Source organism: Bubalus kerabau, chromosome 8 (assembly GCF_029407905.1).
Source record: "Bubalus kerabau isolate K-KA32 ecotype Philippines breed swamp buffalo chromosome 8, PCC_UOA_SB_1v2, whole genome shotgun sequence".
Classification (NCBI taxonomy): Eukaryota; Metazoa; Chordata; class Mammalia; order Artiodactyla; family Bovidae; genus Bubalus; species Bubalus kerabau.
The window spans coordinates 106,563,970-106,590,145 of record NC_073631.1 but is presented as its reverse complement, the minus strand read 5'-3'; the positions used below and the strand labels follow the sequence as shown (position 1 = coordinate 106,590,145).

The 26,176-nt window shown below is 46.5% G+C and overlaps 1 protein-coding gene across 2 annotated transcripts in view; it reads left to right on the top strand.

The window, feature by feature from the left end:
• Window positions 1–6,883: 6,883 nt before the first annotated feature.
• HIPK2 (homeodomain interacting protein kinase 2) overlaps window positions 6,884–26,176 on the top strand; it is a 192,044-nt gene continuing 172,751 nt past the window's right edge. The window contains exon 1 of one of the 2 annotated variants that reach the window (XM_055591074.1): window positions 6,884–7,079. In XM_055591074.1, coding sequence (XP_055447049.1) covers window positions 7,061–7,079 — 19 coding nt within the window. In that variant the 5' untranslated portion in view covers window positions 6,884–7,060. The remainder of the gene's footprint in view (window positions 7,080–26,176) is intronic. The other variant, XM_055591075.1, reaches the window with a different exon arrangement.

Sequence of the window (26,176 nt, the reverse complement as noted above, 5' to 3'; positions counted from 1 at the left end):
GTGCCTTCTCTTGTTGTGGAGTACAGGCTCTAGGGCCCTGGCTTCAGTAGTCGAAGCACGCGGGATCAGCAGTTGTGACTCCCCGGCTCTAGAGCAGAGATTCAATAGTCATGGCACAGGGACCTAGTTGTTCCTTGGCATTGGGATCTCCCCAGATCAGGGATCAGATGCATGGTCTCCTGCATTGGCAGGTAGATTCTTTACCACTGAGTCACCAGGGAAGCCCGGTAATGTCTTAAGAATAACTAAGGCAAATATAGGCTTGTATTGGGACTTGTTAAGAAACATAATCATAAAAAAGAGGAAAGGAGAGAAGAAATCGTGTGTGGAAGAGGGAGAAAGACGTAGAGAAAAAGAAGATGAGACAGATAGACCGTCAAAGGGGCAGAGGGAAACACACAAAGAACAAGAGGCCCAAAAAGAGGCGTGATCTGAAAAGAAAAAAGTGAATCACCTCCCTCCCACGCACAGGCCACATCCTCAAAGACAAAGCCACAGGCTCCCACCCAGAAATAAGGACCAGGAAGGAAAACGGGGGTAGCACACAGCAAGTCTGAGTGAGGGACAGCCGGCACAAGCATCGGATGGCGAACACCCTGAGAGGAAGAACAAGACATGCACACCTGAATACACACACCTCAAAGAGAAATGTCTCCATCTTGTGGCCTCGAGAATAGTGTGATGCTGTGCATTTTCACAACTACAGGCACAAACAAAGAAAAGACCTTTCGTCACTAGTTCTGTGAGCAAAATGAACTTGAAATGAGGTCCAAGCTCCCCCATGTGTACTCTACTGCTGCTGCTGCTGCTGCTAAGTCGCTTCAGTCGTGTCCGACTCTGTATGACCCCATAGACGGCAGCCCACCAGGCTCCGCCGTCCCTGGGATTCTCCAGGCAAGAACACTGGAGTGGGTTGCCATTTCCTTCTCCAATGCATGCAAGTGAAAAGGGAAAGTGAAGTTGCTCAGTCGTGTCGGACTCTTAGCGACCCCATGGACTGCAGCCTACCAGGCTCCTCCGTCCATGGGATTTTCCCAGGCAAGAGTACTGGAGTGGGGTGCCTCTACTAACCCCTGAGAAAGATCGTGCCGTTTTGTAGAAAGGCAAATAAGAAGAGAGAACTGCTGTAGAGGACTACTATATCCTTTCCAGTTCTCTTGCTTTTGCTTATGTTTCCCAAGTGTTCTGAAGTTAAGTAGTCTTTTGGCAAACCAGAGTTCTCTGTAGTGTAAAATATTGGATTTTTTAAATGAGCTAATATTAGTTAACTTCTTCAGTTCAGTTCAGTCGCTCAGTCGTGTCTGACTCTTCGCAACCCCATGAATTGCAGCACGCCAGGCCTCCCTGTCCATCAGCAACTCCCGGAGTTCACCCAAGGTGGCTCGAATGGTTAAGAATTTGCCTGCAATGCAGGAGACCTGGGTTCAATCCCTGGGTTAGGAAGATCCCCTGGAGAAGGGAATGGTTATCCACTCCAGTATGCTTGCCTGGGAAATCCCATGGATGGAGGAGCCTGGAGGGCTACAGTCCATGGGGTCACAAAGAATCAGACAGGACTGAGCAACTAACAATGGAACACTGTCTAGGAGCTCATGTGTTTATTAAATAAGCAAAGTCCAATGCCTACTGTCTCTAAAGCAATCATGCTAGCTCCTGGCCCTATCTCAGGTCTCACCCCAGGACTTGGGTCTTGCTCTGGGTCTGGAATGCTATCTGTTGCCCTCTCCTGGTATCTCCCTGACCCTTCTCCCCTCCTCCCGTCTCCATCTATCAAACCCTGCACATTCTTTTCAGCTGAATTAAGAACCCTACATTTGCCCCATAATTAGTCTCACGAAAGGCACTAATGTCACTCTTGTTGCTCAGTCCTTTGGACGCCCCCCTACCTGCGTCTCGTGTGACCTCCGATTAGCATGGCTGACCTCACCTCCCTTTGCAGTGGTTTCTGCCCTGGGATGTTGAGAGGCCGTGCATCGAAGTTGTCCTGCTTCTTCCCAGCTCTCTCCTGCTCTTTTCTCTCTTCCCATCTTTCAAACGCTGGTGCCCTGCGGGCCTCTGTCTCAGATTCTCTCCCTTCCAGCTCTCATGCTGCTCCTCAGTGGCATTTCACTGTGTGGTTTATATCCCACTCTCACCTGATTGCAATCACTGGAGAGAAGAGAAACAGGTAAGTGGACTCAACCTGCCAGTTCATGAAAACATACCTAAATCCATTCAAAGAACATCTCCCCATCTATGCGATGCCAAGTATGCTGGCTCAGCTGACCGTCTTCTGCTGAAGTTGTGTATCACGTGGTTCAGCTTTGGTCACAGTGACTGAAGAGCAGGTGGGGGTGGGAGGGGGCCTTGTCTATTGGGCTCCATCATCTTCTCCTTTTATGGGACTCCAGTTCCACGCTCATTTCCTCCTTCCTGTGGGAAGGAAGCTGCCCTCAAGATGTTTCTACTGGACACAAGTGATCTTTCTTCACTTTAATTCACCTCCTGCTAAGTCACTTCAGTCATGTCCGACTCTGTGCGACCCCATAGACGGCAGCCCACCAGGTTCCCCCGTCCCTGGGATTCTTCAGGCAAGAACACTGGAGTGGGTTGCCATTTCCTTCTCCAAAGTATGAAAGTGAAAAGTGAAAGTGAAGTCGCTCAGTTGTGTCCGACTCTCAGCGACCCCATGGACTGCAGCCCACCAGGCTCCTCCATCCATGGGATTTTCCAGGCAAGAGTACTGGAGTGGGTTGCCATTGCCTTCTCTGAATTCACCTCCTAGGGAGTGTATATTAGTTTGCTTGGACTGCTACACTGCAGGCAGCTTTAACAATGGATATTAATTTTCTCACAGTTCTGGAGGCTCTGAGATCAAAGCGTCGACAGGGTTGGTTTCTTCTTAGACCCCTCTCCTTGGCTTGCAGAGGGCCTCCTTTTCTGTGTCTTCATGTGATCTTTCCTCTTTATGTTTCTGTCCCAATTCCCTTTTTAGAAGGACTCCAGTTGTACTGGATTGGGTCCACCCAAATGACCTTCCTTTAACTCAGTTACCTCTTTAAAGAGCCCCCATATCCAAATATAGTCCCCATCTGAGGCACTCGGGTGTTAGGGTTTTAACATATGAATTTTGGGAGGACAGAGGAGGCATTCCAGAGAGTGAGACTGCCTAGAGTCACTCACGGCTAGACAGCAGCTACGATGAAGTTAGAAGCAACTGCTAAACGTGGATCCGTGCAAGCTCTGAGCCGAGGGACATGCAGACAAGTGTGTAACAGACCTTGCCCCAGGATGCTGCCAGCCCAGTGGTGGGGACAGGGTGCTGATACAGAAAAGAAGCGTCAGCCATCTAGACTGGAGTACAACAGAGTGTGGATAACAGGCAGGAACTGTGCTTCCTAGAAGAAGAAGAGATAAACATCAGCCGGATTGGTCACAGGGAGGTTTGCATGATAAAAATAACCACCTTTTATGGAACTCTACTATCTGTCAGCCCTTTGTACACATTTTATCTCTAATCTAATCCCACCCCAGGGGCCATGGGGAGGACTGTACAAAATAAGTTACACCAAATTCTTGGTGTTGTGCTTGGCATAAGGGAGCAAATGACAGCTAATTATTCATCGAACAAATATTTGTGCAGTACCTGCCATGTGTCGGGCAATGTGCTCATTGCTGGGGATAGAACGTCAGCCAAGATGGTCTCTGCCCCCATTGCGCTTACAGTTTATATGCATTATCCAGTATGGTAGCCACTAGCCATATGTTGGCTATTAGAATTAACTAAAATGAAAAATTCAGTTCTTCAGTCACACCAGCCACATTTCATGCACTCCGCAGCCACCAAGGGTTACATTTCCATTCCTGAAGAAAGTTCTATTAGGTAATACTGGAAAGGGATGAGAGATAAAACCTGTATGGTAAAGGTCGTGATAGAGACTTACAGGTAGCATGGAGGATCAATTACTAGTCATGTTATAATCAAGATGTGGAAACTGAAGCTCGGAGACGATAAACAATTTGATCAAATTCACACAGCTACCAAGTGGAAGAGCTGGGATTGGAACCCAGGCCTGTCTTAATCTCATGCTCCCTCAGGCTGTTTCTTGGAGGAAATGCGTCAGGCACGGGTAGAGTCTGATTAAAGACAGAAGATGGAGAAGCCATCCTTGGTGGGGAAGCAGCAGCTTGGACAAAGGCACAGATGGGCAAGGCTGGCAGAGGACCATGAGGAAACCAGTCTGGCTGGAGAGGCAGTGACTTGCTGAACTCATGTGCTTAAAAAGTTAAGTCAGAGCCTGCCTGCCTTGATTAAGAGCCAAGAAGCAAGGAAATTCAGCTCTGAACGCAGAGGTTGACTCTTTGAAGGATGTTAGCAGGAGCATGGCATGGACAGAGCTGTGTGTTTTGAAGGTGGAAGTACTTAGGGTAAACTGGGCTGTGACCTGTAGACGACAGGGGCATAGAAGGAAGGGATGAATGATGGTGTGAAGCAAAAAACACAAGACCCCAAGGCTGATTGATGAATTGATTGATTTTACTTTCTCCCTTTTTTAAAATTTTAATTTTATTGGCGTATAGTTTATTTACATGTGTAAGTTTCAGGTGTACAGCAAAATAATTTCAGTTATATATATATACATATATTCATTCTTTTTCAGATTCTTTTCTCATATAGGTTATCACAGAATATTAAGTAGAGTTCCCTGTGTTATACAGTAGGTCCTTATTGGTTATCTTATATATAGTTGTGTGTATATGTCCATAAGTTTGTTTTCAATATCTGTAAGTCTGTTTCTTTTTTTGTCAATAAGTTCATCTATATCACTTAAAAAATTAGATTCCACATGAGTGACATCATGTGATATTTGTCCTTCTCTCTGACTTACTTCAGTCTGTATGATAATGTCTAGATCCATCCATGTTGCTGTAACTGGCATTATTTCATTCTTTTTTATGGCTAAGTAATATTCCATTGTATATATGTGCCACATTTTTATCCATTCTTCTGTTGATGGACATTTAGGTTGATTCTGTGTCTTGGCTATTATGAATAGTGCTGCAGTGAACACTGTGTTGCATGTATTTTTTCCAATTACGGTTTTCTCCAGACATACACCCATGAGTGGGATTGCTGGATCATACGGTAGTTCTATCTTTTAGTTTTTAAAGGAATCTCCATACTGAACCCCAAGATTCAACACTGCGTAACACTGGATAATATACTTCATTTCCCTGGGCCTCATTCTTTCAGTTCTAGAAGGGCATGGCTGGCCCAGATGATTTCTGAGAGCCCCTTCAGCAATGGTAGTCAAGGATTCTGCAAATCAGAATGACATTAGGCTCAGAGAAGCGGTGCAAAGTGTAGCACTGAATATAGGGGCAAGGAAGACAGCAGAGTCAAAGGTCATCCGTGGCGAAGGGGGAATGATGTGCTACTAACAAAACAAGGTGAGTGTATAAAAGGGCTTGTCTTTGGGGGTTTTTTTGGAGGGGGTTTGTCACAGGGCATGGAGATGGGGAAGGATAAGTAAGAGGTGGTAGGAAAATAATGGTTTGTTCATTATTTTACATCCCCCAAATACAGACTTTAAACTTTTTTTTTGACCCATGACCCACAGCAGGAAATACAACTTGTATCCTGGTCCAGTACAGTTGTCCAGTATATATAACTGAAACAAAGGGTTTATGAAACGAATAATTACTCTAAGGGCAGTGTACTATTCTAGTACATTTCATTATTTTAAAAAGTTGGTTGCTGTCCAATGAATGTCTGTTATGATCAATTACTGCGTCACGACCCACAGTTTTAAAAACACTGTCTAGGAGGAAGATCAAGTCTTCTTAAGTTGGGGGCGATGGCAGGCATCCCATTAAAGAACCCAAGACTAGCTGCAGGAGTGGACTGGCAAGCCTCGGGGCTGGGGAGTCTGGAGCGCGTCTGAAGCTCTGTGAGGCATGAGTGTTGAGGAAGGCAGAGGCCTGGGAAACAATCGGTGGCAACCACTCGTCTAGGTGATAGGGGTTAGGGGTTTAACCCTCCAGACCTCGTAGACCTGAGGATGGGGGCGGAAACCAGATTCCCGCAGGAATCCAGCGAACACCCGAAGGCTGCATTTCATAAGCGTGCGCCTAATGGCTCCCGCATCTCTGACCTCATTTGGATTTCCAAAGCTCCTCCACTCATTCGAGAGTCCGGGGAGGACCGCGTGCGGCCACTCCTCCATTCATTCATTCATTCCAAACCCATCTCGGGGAGCGACAACCAGGTGCGAGAAAGGGCGAGCCGCCGGCGGACGAGGATCCCCTTCCAGTCGGTTCCCCTCCCGCCCAGCTCGCGCGCACACAAAGTTCTGGCTGCCACCCCCGCGGACCGGCTCCCCCTTGCCAATCAGAACCGAAGCGCGTGCACCGCCGCCCGGCGGAGCCGCCTAACCTCCCCGGCTTCCCGGGATCCGCCCCCCACCCACCCTTCTCCCCGCACCGGCCCGGCCGCTCCTGCCCTGCGCTCGGCCTTCCCCGCCTCGCATCCGTGCCATCGGCGCTCGATTGCGCGCGGACTCCTAGCTCCGGGCTCGCTCGTCGCTCGCGCTCGGCCGCCGCTCCCGCCCCCGCCCCCCGCCCCCCGCCCCTCCCCCGGCTCCTCCCGCCCCTCCCCCGCCTCCCTTGCAACTTTTGCCGGAGCGCCCCCCTCCCCAACACACACAGCCATGCTGAGCTGAGCCCCGGCCGGGGACTGGCCGCGCGCTGCCCGCCCCGGCTCCCGCCCCACCGCGGACCCGCTCGGGGGCCGCGGCCGCTCGGCCCTCGGCCTCGGCCGCTGAGCCCGCCCGGCCGCCCCCCGGAGCCCCCGGGAGCCCCGCGCAGGGCCCGGGCCGCGGCGGCGGCGGCGGCGGCGGCGCCCGGCCCCCTCCCCCGGCGCCGGCCAAGTGAGGCGGTGATGCGGGCGCTGGCGGCCCCGGCTGCGCCGAGAGCGGAGACACAGGCTCAAGATGGCAGATTCCGACTGAGGCTGGGGGGGCCGAGCTCGCGCGCCGCGATCCCTTCTCCGTTGCCATGAATCGCGGACACCCCGGCCCCGATGGCCCCCGTGTACGAAGGTAAGCAGCGCCGGCCCGCCGACTCCGCCGACCCCCGCCCGCCCGGCCGCCCGGCCCCCGGAGCTTTGTTCTGTTCGCGGCCCCGCGCCGGGCAGCACCCCCCCTCACCCCCGGCCCGCAGCCCCCCGGCGCCCGTTCCCCGCGCCCCACCCCCGGGGCTCGAACCGGTCGCCCGCCCCCCTCCCCGCCACCCCCTCGGTCGCCCGGCGATCGGCCGGGATCCGGAATCAAACAGATCTTATTTCCAGGGTGGAGAAAGAGGCGGGGGTGGGGTGGGGGGTGTGCGAGGGTGGGCTACTGGCCGAAGAAAAGAAATTGGGTGGGAGGGGGCGCCGGGAAAAAGACAGACCCGTGACGGTGCTTTTTATTTATTTGTAAGAAATAAAGGTGATGCGGTGTAGCTTTCCATCTCCACCCCCCCCCCCCCACCGCCCGCAAAGAAAATTACCTTTAAGGTGATCTGTTTCCACTCTCCGTTCTCCCAGCTTCCTTCCCGTTTACCTCCACTCCCCCCCCCACCCCCCAACACACACACTCCTTTATTCTTCGCGAGCCTCAGATTTTGGGGGGCTGTCGGATCGGAATGTGCGGGGCTAGGTGATGAGAGGGGGCCAGAGAGGAAAAGTCCATTTCAGAGCCAGGCAGAACAATGAAATAGGCGAAAATCTCCCCGCATTAGCGTATATAAGGGAAAATGTAGTTTAGGTTTGCCAGTCGGGGAGGCGGCCAAGACGCTGGTCTCCGCCGGTCTGGGTAAACCTGCGCGGTGCACCTTCACCTGGCGTTGGGTCCTTTTTCTCGTCTGTCTTTAGGAAGAAAGACAAGAACGGAAGGCACAAATACTCCTTTTCCCCTGCAGTCCCTCTCTCTTTCGTTTCTCTTCAGTCAGTTCTGTCAGTTTCCAGCCAGAAATCAAACCGGAATCAACTAAGTTTTTACACTTCGATGTGTGTTTGTGTGTGTGTGTGTGTGTGTGCTTGTAGTAGGAGGGATTTTGAACCAAAGGGTGTCTGATTTTTTTTTTTTTTTAGTCATTTTCCTCGTGAAAATGTCTTTCTCATGAAATCATTGAAGTAGCAGCCTTTACATACTTTGAGCGTCAGTCCATCTGGCTTTCTTTCGGTTTTGTTCAGATATCCTGTGGATGAAATACCAAATGAGAGGAGGCAAGGGTTTGTGCGGAATGGAGAGGAGGGGCGAGGTTTTAATCCTCTATAAATCCGGAGAACAGTCATGGCCAGTGAGACAGGGAACGCATTAATAGTTTTATCTCTGTTATAAAGGCAGATTTAAAAAAAAACTTATCTGAAAAGAAAATCTGTTATTAGTTCCAGAGCTCCAAATGAATTAGGTTTCTGGATGGAATAAAGTTACCAGTCAGGCCCTGGGTAACGAGGCTGTAAATAACCTATGGACTGTAAATATTTTTTTTCAGACTCTCTTAGAAACAAAGGGGCCTGTTTAGAAGGCAACAGAGAGATGTTATTCCAGGGGCTTTCCTCTTTGATTCTGAAGAACACAAGGTCCATTTAACCATTCAACAAAACAAAACAAAATTTCTGATCACTCCACCACACAGAATGGAGCGAGCCCGGTGGCTCTGTGAACATACTAGGAGGACCCAGTCGGGCATTCATTGTTCCTCTGAGTCTCTGGGAGGGGGCTACAGTCAATGCTCCCACTGTCTATGGAGTGTTAAAATGAAACAATTTTCTCTTTATTAAGTACCTCTTTGAGACTCCCTCTGCTGGACACTCCGGGTGAGCATTGGAGAAGGAACTTGGCATTGAATTCAGAACTATAGTAAAACAGGCTGCTTTCCCTTTCTCAAGGAGCTGGGTATGTGGGTTGGGATGTATTTTGTCAACTTGGTAGAAAGCCGTCCTGGGAACCATGCTGTTCCCCTCCTGTTCTTTTCATTCTAAATCCATACGGAATGTAGGCCATCCCCCTGCGGCTAAGACTTGGCACTCAGGTTCTTCCTACCGCGCTCTTTCAGCGCATGACACCAGATAAAGACCTGTGGGTGTGTAAGACGTTGTGGTTTAAGCATAATCTTAGATCTCAAAGGTCTCGAGCTCACTTTTTTTATTTGCAAGCCTGCCTTCTATGTCCCAGCTGACCTACGTGGTCACTTCTGCCACCCCTGGGCCCCTCAGTCTTGTGTGCGTGCTCTATTGATCATTCCTGTGCATTGTGCCCTTTGATTCTGCAAGAGTTTCTTCGAATCTTTGTAGTTCTTCTCTTCCTCCTCACCCCTTTTGAACCAGTCCAGCATCACCGCCCAAGCTCAGGCCTGGGTCTTTTTTGAAAGCAACTGTTGGTCATGCTCTAAAGCAGACAGGTGACCCCTCTAATAGGCATTGCACTGTGGAACCCACATTTACTTCCTGCGATGAGTGCTTCTAGGACTCCAATGACCTCCTTTTTCCCTCCTTTGGCAACAGCCCCTGGATTTAGCGAACCTGATTTTTACCACATCCCGGTCGGAGCACATGGACTCCTTGTGTGTATCCCAGAGGAGCAGGGCTTTTCCTGTGGAATTCTCCAAGAGCGATTTCTGATAGTTTTCACCCTACTAAAAGATTTGAACCCTGGATTCTTCTCAGGAGAAGGATAATGACAGGTGAGGCATTTAAGCCAGAATTCAGGGGTATATTCATTTATTTAAATAGGGTGCAATTGCCTCAGGCTAGGATTTGATGTAAAGGCCTGAGTGCTTTAGTGGAGCATTCTGAACTGCCAGGTATTTAGAGAGAAGTGGTCTGTTTGAAACGGGGTATGTTTGATAATACAAATCAACGGGTAGGAAAGTGTGATCAACCTTCCACAGCCTGCTTTTAAGGATAGGTTTCTAAATAACATAGTAGTTTTCAATGGCTTGGTACTGATCAAGTTAAACTTCTTTAAAAAGGTTTCTTTTCTTTAGAAGGTTAAACATTCTCCTTGCAGTTATGTTTACTCCATCAACTTGCTTAGCAAGGCTTTTTCCAACATGTAGTGCAGAGGCCAACCACAAAGGTTTCTAGTGCCACAGGTGCTAAATTAGAGGACCCTAAATTGTATTCCCTGGGCTGTGCCTTGTCCACTAGTGTTGGCTCATACAGTCAGACTTCCCCAAACTGTAGCATCAGAGTCTGTCCTCAGATGGGCCTGAAGACACCTACCAAGAAATGGATTCTGAATCATCTTCCATTAAAAGAATTTGATGACACATGTTCAGAAATATCTTTTTCTGTGTTTATGTTTTATATTTTTAAAAATGAGTAAGTATAAATATTGTTTTCCTTCTTACCACATTTGAGAAGTGAATCAAGGCTCATTAATTAATTTTAATCCCTGATCCTGGACAGTGTGGTACAATACTTGAATCAGAAACCTGGGCTTTGACTCAAGCTGTATGGCTTTGGGCATGTTACTTAACTTCTCTGAGCTTTTTTTTTTTTTCTTCTTTTCAAAGCCTTATTCGATTGTTCCAGGGCTCCATTAGAAACAAGTATGTGTAAAGCGTTGGGCTGTAGTAGGCATTTTCTCAGTACATGTTAAATCCCTCTATCTTTTGAGCTGCTTACAGGCATGATGACTCCAGGGAAAGAATAAGCCACAAATAGTTTAGAAAACCAATAATAGCAACATTTCAATTATTAATCTCCTGCCATTCCTTTTCCAGTTTGGGCACCAGCAACAATAAGCCCCCTATGGCCAGAGAAGAAAGAGCCTCTTTTGACCCTCTCTGTGACCTTTCCAGCGTCTTTATTCCCACTGAGCTTCTGCTGGTTTCAGGTAGAGGATTTCTCTTCTCCCATGGCACATTCTCTGCAACTCTAAAAATGAAGCAACAAACCGTTCAAACTGAGTTTCAGGGGCTGCAGCTGTGCCTCTGGGAAAATATCCCAAGGTGTGAAAGATAATCTTTGCCCTTTATCAGGATCCATTGGTAACCCAGACGGCCAGCCAGGAAAGGGAGCGCCCCGAGGTGGCTTACTTACGAACGGCCTCCTCAGAGGGGAGACACCCACCTGATCACGAGCCAGGGACTAGATCCATGCATCTAACGTGATTTTCCTACAAAAAAAAATTGTGGTGCATTCTGCAAGTTGCAGCTGCTCATATTCTTCATATTTTATTTTTTGTTTCTTTATTTCTTTCTTCCTTGTGTAGAGACCGATCTTGAAGGAACCACCTTTGAGTGGAACAAAGTAGCGACTCTCAAAAGGGTATGATACGTGAACATTTTTTATTGTTCTCCGAACATGTCATTTGCCAGTGCTTTCTGGTGGTCTCACGATGACAATTCAAGCTCTTCAGGTTGCTGTCAAAGGCGAGTTTCAGAATAATGCCAGCAGATGTTATATAACATCCGATGAAGCATGAACTTGAAAGGCCCCAAATCGTAATAGTTCCATTTCGTGTGGCAGTACTGCGTTGGGAGGGGTGAGGATTGGAGGCAGAGAAAGAAAATGGAAAACCTGGAATATAGGAAGGTCTTTATTTTTCCTCTAAAAGAAGCCAAGATGCCTGAAGTTCATGGTAATAATTGTAGCTTAGTTTGTGGCACATCCTCTCCCTGCATTGACCCACTTGTCTTCCTCACAGACGCACAGAGTAGATACCTTCACCCCCACTTTATAGACAGGGCGCTTCTTTAGAACATCCATTCCACGGACGTTTGTGTGGGGTCCCTGTCCTTGAGTTCAGGGGTGATGGGAAGTGAAAGTCAAAACTAAGCAAGAGCTGAACTCAAGATAGAATGCCTTTATGTGTGTGCCTTTAAGAACTTGAACCAGTTCTTACGTCTTACGTGCTCATGTTTCTTGAGGTATAAAGGGAAGACCTCCATTTCTTTATTTTGTCTAGAAAGATTTTCTTTGGGATCAAAAAAGTATTTATGAATGCAGAAAATACCTATTACAAATCTCCTTAGAAATTTCCTTGGAAATTACCATCTCTAATTTGCAGAAGATTCCATCTTCCTCTTTCATTACTTACATTTTATACCTTTGTAAATGCACCACGTTTCTGATTTGCACATGCCGCTTGGAGACTTTATGTTTTTGGCATTTGGCGTCCCCAGCTCTATCACCAGTGGACCTATTCATTTTACGTGGCTGTCGGAGAATGAATTCCTGACTTTGCTGCCTGGCTGAGATCCTTAATTCCAGGTAGCTTTGTGATACTTATTGGTGGGGATATAGATCGGGTGGTCACTCTGTAGATCCCTCAGGGAAGGAAGTTGTGGAAGAAGACCAACTCCGCCTCGCAAGAGCATGGAGCTCAGAACAGGAGAGGACCTCGGGATAAATAAGTTCACCCTGTGGCATTCAGGAAGGTGAATGGTCGTGACTTGAAATTGTCTGTTCACCCACAAAATTTTTTTCCAGGAAAAGGCCACCCTAGGAACTCCCTCAGTGACCAGTTCCAGCATTCTGTTAATCTGATGGTCAAGACACTCTTGGGTTGGCCTGAGATCTCGTCTGTTGTCACTCAAACCTGTTCTCTTTGACTCAGTGTCTTTTTCTGAAGCCTTTCATGTACTTGAAGGCAGTAACCGAGTCACTGTTGCTTTTTCCTCACAGAGCCTGTTTTGGGTCCTCTCCCTCTGAGAGCTCTCATTTCTCCACAAAACCAGAAAAAATGGTGATGATCAAAGCTGGACACAGTTCTGTAATAATGGTCCCCTTACTGCAGGGTTCTTGACTCATGGAGAGCCCCTGGAGGGCAAGAATCAGGTCTGAGTCATCATTGTGTCCCCTGTAGTAACCATGCAGTTCCTAAACCTAGTAGGTGCTTAATAAATGCTTGTTGAATTGACACTTCCTTTTAATATATCTAAGTAATAACTTACATCACACCAGCCCTGCACTGGTTAGCTTGCTCCCTCCTCGGTTCTGATCTTTATTTTTCTTGTATGTACTTGTGTCTAACCATCCCTCACCCTAACAAGGCCATCTTCTGTTTGACCCTTTGAATTTCACCCTTCTGTTTGTAGCTCTCTAGAACCTTACTTAACAGATCCTACATATAGAATGCAGCTGACATAAGTCATTAAAAAAAAAAACAAAACATAAAGTTGAACTACTCTCAAAAGAAGAGGAGAGAGGGCTCAGAAGAATCTTGACAACTGAAGATAACCGTCCAGGGCTGGTGTGACAATTTGATGCAATATTGGTTCATTCAGGTTTAGAAAGGACACTTGTCAGACTCTTTAGAGGTTTTGAGTCAGCCAGAGCCATAGCTGTTTTTCCAGGTTCTCTACAACGAGTCAGTGAGGTGTTCAAGTCAGACTTGTAGCCCTTATCCCTCCATCTTTGGTCTAGGGCCAGACAAAAGATGTGATGGGCAACGTCATTCAATTGGCAATTTTCTGATGGGTGACTTTACCATTAGAAAGTAAGCTACTGAAATAGTTGCCAATTTTTTAAAAAGCAGCAGACTCTTAAAACTGCAAAATAATTGTGTGGTTTTCCAGCTGCTTATTTCTAAACACAGCATTGAAGAGATTTGTAGTGTTTTTGAAAGTGGTCTGTTTTAGCAATTCTTGCCTAACTTCTTTTGCTCTAGTAGGTTCTGATTAATTAAATGCCACTGTGTTAAAGCAGAATTAAGATTGATTGACTCTTGCATGTGCTAATGCTGTAAACTTCATAAAACCTTCATTGTAACAGAAAGAATGCAGTTTAATATGTGAGTGGACAGGGGATTTTCTCCCCAGGCTGTGCTGTCTGTCCTCAGTGAAAAATCATTTTGGAACCTGCCCTAACATTGGGTTATGGCACTTTGGGTTTACATAGTTACAGACTGCATCCTGATGTTGCAGTAAGTTTTGTTTTTCCCCCTATATTTGTACCATTTTCCTCTATAGCAATATTACCCTTTGATTCAACCTATGGAGTTGAATATAAAGAGCTGATTTTCCAAGGACTTATATAATAACAGTGATCCATCATGCCAGTTCTATTGAGAACTTCTAGTTTCATAGCATCAAGGAAGCAGATTTTAATGATACGTGTGTCTGGAGTCCTTTCAAAAGTCACATGGTAAAGCAATTGGGAAAACTCTGGTTTGTTGGTAGTTGTGGAATTTTGATTTTTTTTCTCTAATGAAGAAATAATAGAGCTCTGACCAAAAAAAAGCAGGGTGTTAAGTTCTTGAAATTTTGCGGAAATTGTAGAAAGGCAGCAAGTTACACCCTCCAGAGTTCTGTGTCTGCTACACACTAGAACCCAGGCTGATAGAAGGAGTTTCTGCAGGAAAGTGAATTTCAAGGAAATTTGTAATGGTGGGTGGGGCTGGTGGGAGCATACACCGCTGAAGCAGGTACATTTTCAGCTCCAGCACACCTGTGATCACTGTTACTCATTAATGAGTATGACCTGCACTGTCAGGAAGAGGTTAATCGATGGTCGTTATGTTCTGTTAAGTGAGACTGGGAATGTCTCTAATGTGTTACAGAAATGTTTCCATTAGAAAATGGTTATAAATAAAGAAACTCTTTGATTTAATTGTTCCATGACTTATTCCCCCAAAAGGATTTAAGGCCTCTTAAAGAGTTAAGTTCCTGGAAGAGAGGAAATTAATTCATATAGATCAGTTCTGTGGCTCGACCTTATTTCCAAAGATGTCAGATAAGTGAGGTTGTCCTACCCGGAGTGACAGTGGAAACCGTGAGATCGCTTGTGCTGGGGTAACCAGGTGAACAAGCAGAGGGCCTAATGGAATTCATTTGCAAAGTCATTTTTGCTTGGCTAGAGTGTAAGCACAAAATAGACCAGCAGACGAGATTGGTAAGTGTTTGGGCTCAGTTGTCCAAAGGCTTTTTAAAACGAGTGCTAATTTGAGAGGCATTTTATGGTGCAGAGAAGGGGACTAATATAATCGAAATGATTCTTGAACGAGGTGATTTTTCCTGGCCTGGGTATAACAAAGGGAGTGAGGCAGCCAGAGGGTGAGCCATGTGGGGCAGGGGGAGGTGTGTGCACAGTGGTGATGGACCTGGACTGCTGTTGGGGTCACACAGGAGAGTGCGGAAGAGCACCAAGCAGCATGCCTGACCCGAGGCTTCAGTGAGTATTTATTCCTTTCCACGTTCCTCCCCAGCCCATATGGCGGTGGTCTGGGACCAGGGAAGCTTGCTGGTGTTAGCAGTACCATGATATTTACAGTCTGCCCTCTATATCCATAGCTTGCACATCTGTGGAGTCAACCAACCACGGATTGGACATATTTGGGGAAAAAAATTGCAGAAAGTTTTAAAAACCAAAGCTTGTGTTTGTTGTGCTCCTGGCCAGTATCTCCATAACATTTACATTGTATTAGGTGTTGTAAGTAACCTAGAGCTGATTTATAGTACACAAGCGGATGAATGTACGTTATGTACAAATGCTACATATTTTTATGTAAAGGACTGGCGCGTACAAGGAGATTGGGCTCCTGGAACCAACATTCCTCAGATACCATGGGGTGACTTTATTCTGTCTTTCTAAAGAATCTCTTCTTTTTATAGGCTCTCTCACAGTCTACACTGGCATCACAGTATTTCAGGATCTTACTGGGTTACAGTATAACCCCAGGGAAGGCTTTGCACACTTGTATCCACCTTAGACACTTGAGGAAACTGAGGCCAGAGCAGTGAGAATAGGCTGTCGAGGCATCGTCTTGAGAGTTGGAGGCGGGCAGAGTGAGGTACCCCCTGCATCACTCTCCCCCAGCCATGGGCACAGAAACTCCAGGATGTTGACCACCAAGTGAGCTTCACTGGGCTGCACAGCCCAAGGAAGCTCCACCAGGATGGTTCCCACAAGGCTGTCAGAACCACAAACCTTCTCCCAAAATCCAGAGGGAGGTCCCTGGCTTCAGTCCCCCTGGCTGCCCTGCCGCCCATGGTGCCTGCCTGAGCCCATCCCAGGGGGCTCCTTCCCACTGTCCCAGGAAAGCAAGGCCATGTGCCTTCTGCACCAGTCTGTAAAGGGCCTTCTGTCAGAAAGTCATTCCTTCTGTTTCCCTGAGCAATTTCTCAGCTTGTCACCACGAGCTACTTATTAACAAAAACACACGCACACAAAATCACAGAAACCAATACAATTGTGACAGGTTTCACAGAACCTCAGCGCACTTTTCAGTCATTAAGTGGCTTAAAAAAAAAAAATTGTTGGGCATTCCCTGGCAGTCCAGTGGTTTGGACTCTGGACTTTTGCTGCTGAGGGCCTGGGTCTGATCCCTGGTTGAGGAACTAAGATCCCACAAGCTGCACCATATGCAGAATTAGATTTTAAAAACTTAATTGATTTTAAAAAATACTGATTTTCTAAGGTAGAGCTTCAAGTCATCCTTTCTTTCCCTTTGACCTGACCAAAACTTGACCCCTATCCCTGTTGTCAGGCCTGCCCTTATAACCCCAGACCGAATCCTGTTGGGGTGGTCTTCTGTGTTTTGCTGCTCCCCACCTCCCTTTGAGGTCTTCCACCCTGACGAGTAACCCTGCATAGTATTTGAATAGACTTTTACATGAAGGGCTGGCTTGACTTGGCATTGGTGAATCCTGGGGTGATGGTGCAGGGCGGCCTGCAGCCCACCAGTTCCTGGGTTCTGTGTCCAGCCTACGACCACCTCCACCTCCCCTTGGACCTCGGGGTGCCTCCTGGCCACCTACTCAGTCCCCTGCCTGGGGAAGGGACCTGCCCTGGGAAGGCCTGCAAGTAGGCATGAGACCTTTTGGACAGGGATTACCAGGGACCCAGAACATGGTCTGGGAGAGCACCCTGTCCTTGGGGAGGGGTGTGGCTGAGACCTGCAAAGTATGGGGTTCAGGGCTGGAGCCCCGGCTGCCCTGTTGTGAGAGCTATGCTGATAAAAGCTTGGGCAACAAAGGCGACCCGACAATATTTCCTGTTTATACAAAGTCCTGGCTGCCGATTGCTTCACTGGATGCCCTGCTCCTTTCTTTCCCTCCTCCACCTTGATCTTCTACTTAGGGTTGCTCCATAAAGCAGGGTTGATGAAACTGCCCCATTTCCTGTTCCTGGCTGCGGAAAGTCTGTTCCTCCCACAGTGAAACTCACCAGAGAGCCCAGTGCATCCCGCAGCTCCTATGTCTTGTCCGTCTCTGCCACTGACACAGGCAGCCGCTCCTCCTCCTGTCCTCCCCTTTGATGTCATCTCACCTCTCTGCTTCCACCTGCTTATTATTTCCCACTCACCTGCCCACAGCCAGCCGGGCTCCTCCCGTCCCCGACTCACCTGCCCACAGCCAGCTGGGCTCCTTCCCTCCCCGACTCTGTGTATCTTGGACGTGTGTCCGCCTCATTACACTCCTGTAGGTGTCAGGGTCCAAGAGCAGGACACTGGGCCTCTCTCTCTGGGAAGCATTTGTGTCGGGGAGCTGTTTGGGAAGAGTGCTCCTCCAGCTTTGAAAACTGTCAGTCACCCGGAGGGCCTGTTAAAACAGATCACCGGGCCCCACCCCCACAGTTTCTGTTTCAGTAGGTCTGGGGTGGGGCTCGGGAATTTGCATTTCTAATTGAGAACCCCAATTTTAGAGGAATGCACTCAGAATGAGAAATCCGTACGTATTTAAAGTCAGACAGTAGTTGCTTTGATGGAGACTTGCCTTGGGTGGTTGGGAGTCAGAGAGACCTGACAGTGCGGTAGTGCAGCTCTGACGCCCTTCCTAGCTGAGACAGCCTCCAGCCTCCTGCCTTCCTGCCTCAACTCCGGGAGGGATGAGGCTCCATCTTCTCCAGGACCCGTCTGTACACGCAGTCTGTAGTTTATCCAATTCAGTGCTGGGACCCCAGAACTGAATGGGCAGGAATGTCTCCCGGTAACAATATATGATTATTATTAATTGACATAAACAGCACTATGATTTTCTCCATTTACAGAAGAGGAAATGGTGGCTTACAGAGACTAACTAACCTGTCCAGGATCTCATAAGCCAGGGCTGGAGCCCTCCTGACACTGGAGTGTGTTCTTGGCTTGACCAGCCAGCCACCCAGCTCCACATGGGGCAGTGGGAGGGGTGCAGCATACAGCGGGGAGGATCCCCAGTAGGAAGGATCTGGTACCTTCTTGGAGCAGGGGCGGCCACCGTGGGGGCTTATGGTGCCAGAGCATTGAAGCCACAAACGCCCGTTCCCTCACCCCAGCCCCCCTCTGCTGTCCCATTCACCTCCTCTCCATCCATGAGGAAGAAGTGAGATGGTGAGTGTCAAGGTCTTAGTCCGGGAGCTGGCGCAGAGGAGGGTATAGTTCGGGGCAGCCAAGCCATGGGTCCATTTGAGCAGCTAAAACAGAGATCTGAGAATAATCTTACTGAGACCTCTAAGAAAAAAAGTTATGGAAAGATGATAACAGCTAATACTTACAGAGCCCTTGGAAGTTCCAGTTTTGTTCTCAGGCTTCAGTTCTATTAAATCATTGTCACCTTGTAGTAATGCAGCAGGGTAGGTTATGTCCCCGCTATGTTACACTCCAGAGGTAGTGGAAGGTTAGCCACTAACAGGTGGCTGAGCTGAGGTTAACCCCCATCCCCAGCTGCTCCCGCCACCCAGTAGCCTGGACCCAGACCCCCTGCCCCTGTCCACTAGGCTCTAGCTGCAAAGCAGAAAGTCCTTCCAGTCCCTTCCTTGATAAGAGAAATTTGTAAATATGTTGGTTCTGCCCCCGAATATAAATGTTCTTTGTTTCAATCAGAACCTGAATAAATGTTTTAAAATTGGAAACACTGATTCCTTTTGGTCTTCTTGAAAGAGAAGGTGGTGGGCGCATAGAACCGTCAGGTCTGAAAGATAAGAGCAGTGGAAGGGCCAGCTCTGCCATGTGTTAAGCCAAACCATAAAGCTTCAGATTTGGCACGAAACTTGACAGCCCCATCAGCTGGCAAAATAGGTGCTCAGATTTAAGGCCCTGTGGTCTGTGAGCGTTTAATAGATGACGAAGGAGTTTCCACGAAGCAGTCGGGAAGAGGAAACCTGATTGAGCAAATGGGGACGGGACCACGTGATAGCAATTTGAAAAGTCTCAACGGATGTTATCACCTCACATCATTATACCAACATAAATTCTGTGTGATTAAAATGTTAAATTCAACAAAAGTCTGTCGAGCGCATTCAGGAAGCCAGGGATTGCTCTAGGTGCTAAGGGTGTAGCAATGAGTGAAACAGATGAGCACCCCTACCCTGAAGCAGCCTGCGTTTTCATGGAGAAAGGTAAAATTTATCAGTGGCTTAAAAAAAAAATCCATTTTTAAAGAAAGCTGGGAGGAAACAGAAGTGGTAGTTATTAAACCTCCAGAGGGGTTGACATTTCTAAGTTTAGAATCTGTCAAAGAAATCACAGAGGAAAATATTGGTAGTTTGTTAGTGTAACATTCCCCAGATGTTAAAGTTGTTTCTGGTTCTTCTATCCTGAATCATTTCTCAGTGTCACTCGGGGTAACATTAAGGGGTGTCTGGGTTTTAGCATCAGTTCTTCAAAGAAGCATTATTAGATCAAGGAGTATGACCGTTAATCTGGTTCTAGATACAGACCAGGCTTCCCTGCTGGCTCAGTGGTAAAGAATTTGCTTGCAGTGCAGGAGACGCAGGTTCGATTCCTGGGTGGGGAGTATCCCCCCAGAGGACGAAATGGCAACCCACTCCAGTATTCTTGCCTGGAAAAGCCCATGGACAGAGAAGCCTGGCAGGCTACAGTCCATGAGGTCACAAAGAGTGGAACATGACTTAGCAGCTAAACAATATCAAAGATACAGACCACCAGGTTAACCTAATTTCCTCCTCTAAGTGTTTTTATATTAAACAAATCAAAGCACCTTGATAAAGATTTAAGTTCACCTGCCTGCGAATTCAGGAAGGCGCAGAGTTCCTCCTGCTCTTGGGGGACGTAACCATCCCCGAGGGCTTTCACACACCACCTCTGTGTATCAGCGACTCCCAAAGATGTGTCTTCACCTAGACTCCTTTTTTTTGCGCTCCAAAGTCACAAAGCCAACAATCTACACGACATCTCTATTTGGATGTCTCACAAACATCTCAAACTTAACGTGTAAAAGAGAAAAATCTTGATCAACCACCCGAAGTGTGTACTTCTCCCAGAAATCTCTATTTCCATAAATAGCATCTCCTTCCGCCCAGTAGTTCATATCAGAAACCGGAGAGTCATCCTCAACTTCATTTTACTTTATATTTAATCCGTCACTGAATTGTATTGATTTTTGACTCCCCAGTACAGCCATTCTTGCTTTTCACTGTGGTTACATTCTGTGAAGTCTCTGCGGGTGCCACGTTAGGGGACGATGAACCTCTGTCCCTAGGATTGGCTTCCTGTGAGCCTCTGGTCATATTTTCATCAGCCGATCACTACAGAACCTTGTGTTTTATGTGTGTTTTTGTTTAATGACACCTTCTTTAATACATACTGTTGATTGATTAGCGTTGAACTTGCAGCCCACAACACTATAACCCATGCTGGAATGAAGCTTACCGAACACATGTATTTTTCTGTAAGACACATCTCAGCCTGCTCACACTTACAAACACTAGACACCCATTCATCATGATGCTTGGGGGTCATTTAAAAATCCCGAACAAAAAATACCCCCAAATGTGAAAAACGTGGTCCTAAGTAGACCATGGAAAGTAAGCTCGCTTATAGTATTGACATAAGAGGTGAAGCAAGAAGTCAGAGCTCGACCTCGTTTGACCTCAGCTGGGAACACAGGCATCAGGCATCACGCAGCCCAGATTTTTCCTGGCAGTGTGTGCGTGCCCAGGGTGACTGTGAAAGCACCTGCCGAGGATTGATTTTGAAGTTACAAATAAATATTAGCAAGATTATTGAATCTGCAAATAGCGACAATCAGTTTTACATAGTGAACTTTGTCTCTCTCCACTGCCACCCGCTAGTCCATTGGTCAGCAGGCTTTCTCGAAAGGGCCACATAGCAGATATTTTAGGCCAAATGGCCTCTGTCACAGCTACTTGGCTCTGCCCTGATAGTGAAAGCCGTTGTAGACCATACGTAGATGAGCAGGCGGAGTAGTGTTCCAATAAAGCTCTGTTTACACAAATGGGCTTTGGGCTGAATTCTGCCTTCAGGGTATAGTTTGGACCCCTGTAGCCTCATCCCGCTTCCCAGGTGGCTCAGAGGGTAAAGAATCCGCCTGCATTGCAGGAGACATGGGTTCCATCCCTGGGTCAGGAAGATCCCCTGGAGGAGGGCATGGTGACCCACTCCACTATTCTTGCCTGGAGAATCCCACAGACAGAGGAGCTGGGTGGGCTACAGTGCTTGGCATCACAAAGAGTCTGACACAACTGAAGCGACTGACACGCTTGCAGCCTCATCTAATCCAGCTTCACATCTTCTCTGTACTGCCTTCTAGACGTGTCCCACCCTCCCGCCCCTGCCATTCATTCTTGAGCTTCCAACCACGTTGATTTTACGTGTAACTCAGATGTGGCCACTGTCCCATTTGGGGTGGCCAGCGGCTTCCCCTGACTCTTGGAGTAAAATCCCAAATCCTGAGTCACATGGCTACTGTACAGCCCTTGTGGATTTCTGCAGCCTCACTTTAGGTCAGTCTTCCCTTTGCCCCTGGGTGACCGTCCTCTGCTCCTTCCTGCTTCAGCACCTTTGCTCACAGTCTGGCATGGAAGGCTTGCCCACTCTCTGCCTGGCCAGTTCCCGCTCACTCTGTAGTCACAACTGAAATGTCACTTCCTCCGGTAAAGTACATGCCCCCTTTCTGATCTCAGGACACCCTGCTCTTTTTCTTCATGGCACTTGGCGTGTTCAGGCATCCATGTGTTTGGGTGTGTGTGTTTTCCATCTGCCTGCCCCATCAGACCACACACTCTAGGAAGATAGAGCCTCAGCTGTCGTTTCTGTCTTCTCTGCTCGAGTTGCCTTCGCATGCATTGTAGACACTTCCTGAGACTTGTTAAAGCAACACACGACTGTACAGTGTACTTTTGCTTGTACAGATCTTTGTATGAAGATCGTTCTTTGTATAGAGACCTGCAAAAGTCACCCTTCTAGAGCCTCTAGTGTATCTTCTCAATTTGAGAGTGATGATTAAAGAAAGTCATTCTGATAGCGAGTCTGTCAGTGGGTGTGAATGTGTGTCTGTTGTCAGAGGGGGACTCTGCCATCAGGCACACCTAATCCGGGGCTTTCTCCTTGGGACTCAAGTGCTGTGTTCAGTCCTGCTGGTCTCCCTTTTCTCCGAAAGATTTTTTGAACTTTGCTGGTAATGTTTTCACACGAGGGAAGTGAAAGTGAAATGTGCTTGACAAGGCATTTGTGGTACCCCTTTTGAACACTGGCTTTAATTTCTTCTCTAAAAGCATCACCCCACCCCTCTCAGACCTTAAGTGGTATTAGTTTTTTTCCTGCTGCTGCTGCTGCTGCTAAGTCGCCTCAGTTGTGTCCAACTCTGTGTGACCCTATAGATGGCAGCCCATCAGACTCCCCCGTCCCAGGGATTCTCCAGGCAAGAACACTGGAGTGGGTTGCCATTTCCTTCTCCAATGCATGAAAGTGGAAAGTGAAAGTGAAGTCGCTCAGTCGTGTCCGACTCTTAGCGACCCCATGGACTGCAGTCTACCAGGCTCCTCCATCCATGGGATGTTCCAGGCAAGAGTCCTGGAGTGGAGTGCCATTGCCTTCTCCTACAGCATTGCTATAGTCTGGGGAAGAAATCTTTGATTTCTCAGAGAATGATCTAAGCAGCAAAGTTCCAAATTGAGGAGCATCCCAAGAACTCTGCCTGCTCTCGATGGACAGACCATTCAGCATATTTTAGGAAGACTGTACATTGTCTTAGATGGTCTTTCATAGATTAGCAGTGATGAAATTTAAAACCTTATATAAAGTCTTCAAGAGATGTGCTACAGAAACATCACTTATGCATCATAAGAAGTTAGAAGAGAAAAAGGCAAGCCAAGGGCTTCCATGGTGGTCCAGTGGTTAAGACTCCACACTGCCAGTGCAGGAGATGTAGGTTCAAACCCTGCTCAGGGAACTAGAATCCCACATGCCGTGTAGTACGGCCAAGAGATTCAAAAAAGTAAAGGAAGGCAAGCAAACACCGCCCCCCACCCCTTTCTCTTTCCTTTCTCCAGAGATTGCCGCTGTTATCCTTGTAGGTCTTTTTCTGTGCATGTATATGTACATATATATATGCTTTTCTTTTACACCAAAATGATGTAGTAAAAGAACTGCTTTTGTAACTGGCTTTTTTTTTTCTTTTAATGAACAGTTTCCAACCTTTATTTCAGCACAATTTTTCCTTTAGTTCCTTGTCCATATTTATTTTTCCATTATTGATTCCCAAATGTCCTTTGAAGCCAGTTTGTTGAAATCAGTGTCTAATCAAGGACCACGCATTGCATCTGGTCATAACTTTCTTTTCATTTCCCCACCTGGCACACATTCTCTCCCTCTCTCTCTCTCTCTCTTAAGAAATGGGCCAGTTGCCCATAGAAGCTGTTGTCTTCTAGATGAGCAGGGTTTCTTCCTTGGGTGGTGCTGAGTTTGATTCTTCATCTCCTGTATCCTGTATGTAGGGGCTCGATGAATTCAGGTTCATCATTTGGGACTAGAATACCCCAGCGTTGATTCTGGGCACCAGCTTCAGTGTCCAGAGACCCACTCTTAGTGATGCTTAGATTAACCTCTGGATGAGGGTTATGACAGCCTGGACCCTCCCCTGTCCATTCCCGTTTTCCCCCATGAGACCGAAAAGTGCTCTGTGAGGTGTAACTTTGGCATACAGACCATTTACTGAGGGGTTTTAACACCAAATGATAATTCTTGGCCTGCTGAACTCATACATTTCATTAAGTTTTGTAAAATGGTGTTTTCCTAATTCTTTTCATATCCTATGTAAAGTAAAACTTTTCCTCTTGCATTGGGGCCATCTGGTTACCCTGAAATGATAGTTCCTACTAGGAAGAGAGGATCTTTGCCAATACTCACCCTTTCATTGGGCTTCCCAGGTGGTGTCAGTGGTAAAGAACCCACCTGCCAATGCAGGAGACATACGAGAGGGCATGACAACCCATTCCAATATTCCTGCCTTGAGAATCCCATGGACAGAGGAGCCTGGCGGGCTGTGGTCCATAGGGTTGCAAAGATTCAGAAACGACTGAAGTAACTGAGCGCACACATGCAGGCACCCTTTAATCATTAATTGTCAGAGTAAGGAGTTGCATAATAGCCACTTAAAATAGTGAGAAATGAGGCTTTTTTCCTGCCTTTTTTAATCATGTAGTCACGGATTTTTATTGATTTGGCATATTTTAATCATTAGTCTTCTTGTTACAATTCTAGGCAGTGAGACCCCTTCAGCTAGCTCATGTGACCTCTTGACAGGACCTCTGCAGTCTTGAAAAGCTTTCCTGCTAAATGGCACAAATGCCCCAGACTCATCTTGGACTTTGCAGTGGTATTGGACAGTGGTGTTAGACGCCACAGGTTGGACGTTAGGAGTGGTTATTGCTACAGAGATGACTTTTTTCCTAGAGAATTTCAGTGGACAGAAGTGGAAAGTACATGTTGTTAAAAATTAAGAGTTTAGATACTATTTAGTTTAGTTTTAATTACCCTGTGCTTTCACTTATTTTCCTCAATTTTATCATTGTAACTCCTTTCTCTTCTCTAAGAAAATCTTTATTCTAGAAAATCTTTATTTCTTCTTCTAAATATAAGAATTAAGTTTCAGGATACTAATATTTATATTATTACAAATGCTAAAACTACAAAAGAAAGTTCAACACATCTTTGTAATTTTTGTCTTTTCCTTAGCATGCATCCAACTATGGATATACAGTTGACCCTTGAACAACACAGGGGTTAGGGGCACCAACCCCCAGCCCTGCCTCCCTCAAAGTCAGAATTTCGTGTATAACTTTTGTCTTCCTCAGAACTTACTACTGATAGCCTGCTGTTGACTGGAAGCCTTACCACCAACATAAACAGTGGATTAACTCACATTTTGTATGTTACCTGTGTGTGTTAGTCACTCAGTTATTTCTGACTCTTTACGACCCCATGGACTGTAGCCCTCCAGGCTCCTCTGCCCATGGAATTCTCCAGGCAAGAATACAGGAGTGGGCTGCCATGCCCTCTTCATGTTGCATGTGTATCTAAATATATTTTATGTATAACCTAACTTTTTCTTGATTTTTTTGATATTTCTAGGGCTACACAGTTCATCTCTACGTTTTTTCAAATTGTTGCAAATCTACAAAAAAAAAAAAAAAAAAGTCAACATGTTTGCTGAAAAATAGCAGTGTGTAAGTGGACCCATGCAGGTCAAACCTGTGTTGTTCCAGGGTCAATTGTGTAATTAAAACTGTGTTCTGAAATCTCTAAATTTTTCATCAAGGTGACTGTGTCACAGTTTAGCATATAATTAGGTTCGTAGCTTTCAGCTTTGAAATTTTAATTAAGAAATTTTATAATTTAACTTTTTTGAGAGAGGTAATGCGTTTTCATGACCAAAAGGTCAAAAGTATACCAATATTAAATGTAGATGACAGGTCTATGGGAGTTTAATAAGTTATTCTTTCTACATTTTTTGTTTGAAAATTAAAATAATTAAACTTAAACTATATAGATAGAATCCACTATATATGCACAATGAAGGTTTTACTTTGTTCTCTCAGGATAGCCGTTTTTATTAGTGTCTTGCTTGACCCTTTGAGTCTTTTGTTTTGCAAATTCAAATTGTGTGAGAGTATGTGTGTTTGTGTTTGTTAGTTTGTTACCTTATTTATACAAAAGGTAACACATATATTGTTCTACATCTTAACTTTTCTCTTAAGAATATCTTCTCAACTCTCTCTATATTAGTACATAGAGATTATCCTCAGTCATTTTTATGGCCACAAAGTACCTATTTTGTTGACACATCAGGTTAATGGAATATTAACATAATCTTGAATTGTATCCAGTCCTCTGCTGTTAGCAAACCATCTGTAGTGTGTCATCTTATAAACATGTCATTGCATACTCATGCAGGTGCATCTGTAGGACAGAATCCTGTAAGTGGGATTGTATGGTCAGAGGGTAAGTGCATCTGTAACTTTTAAAAG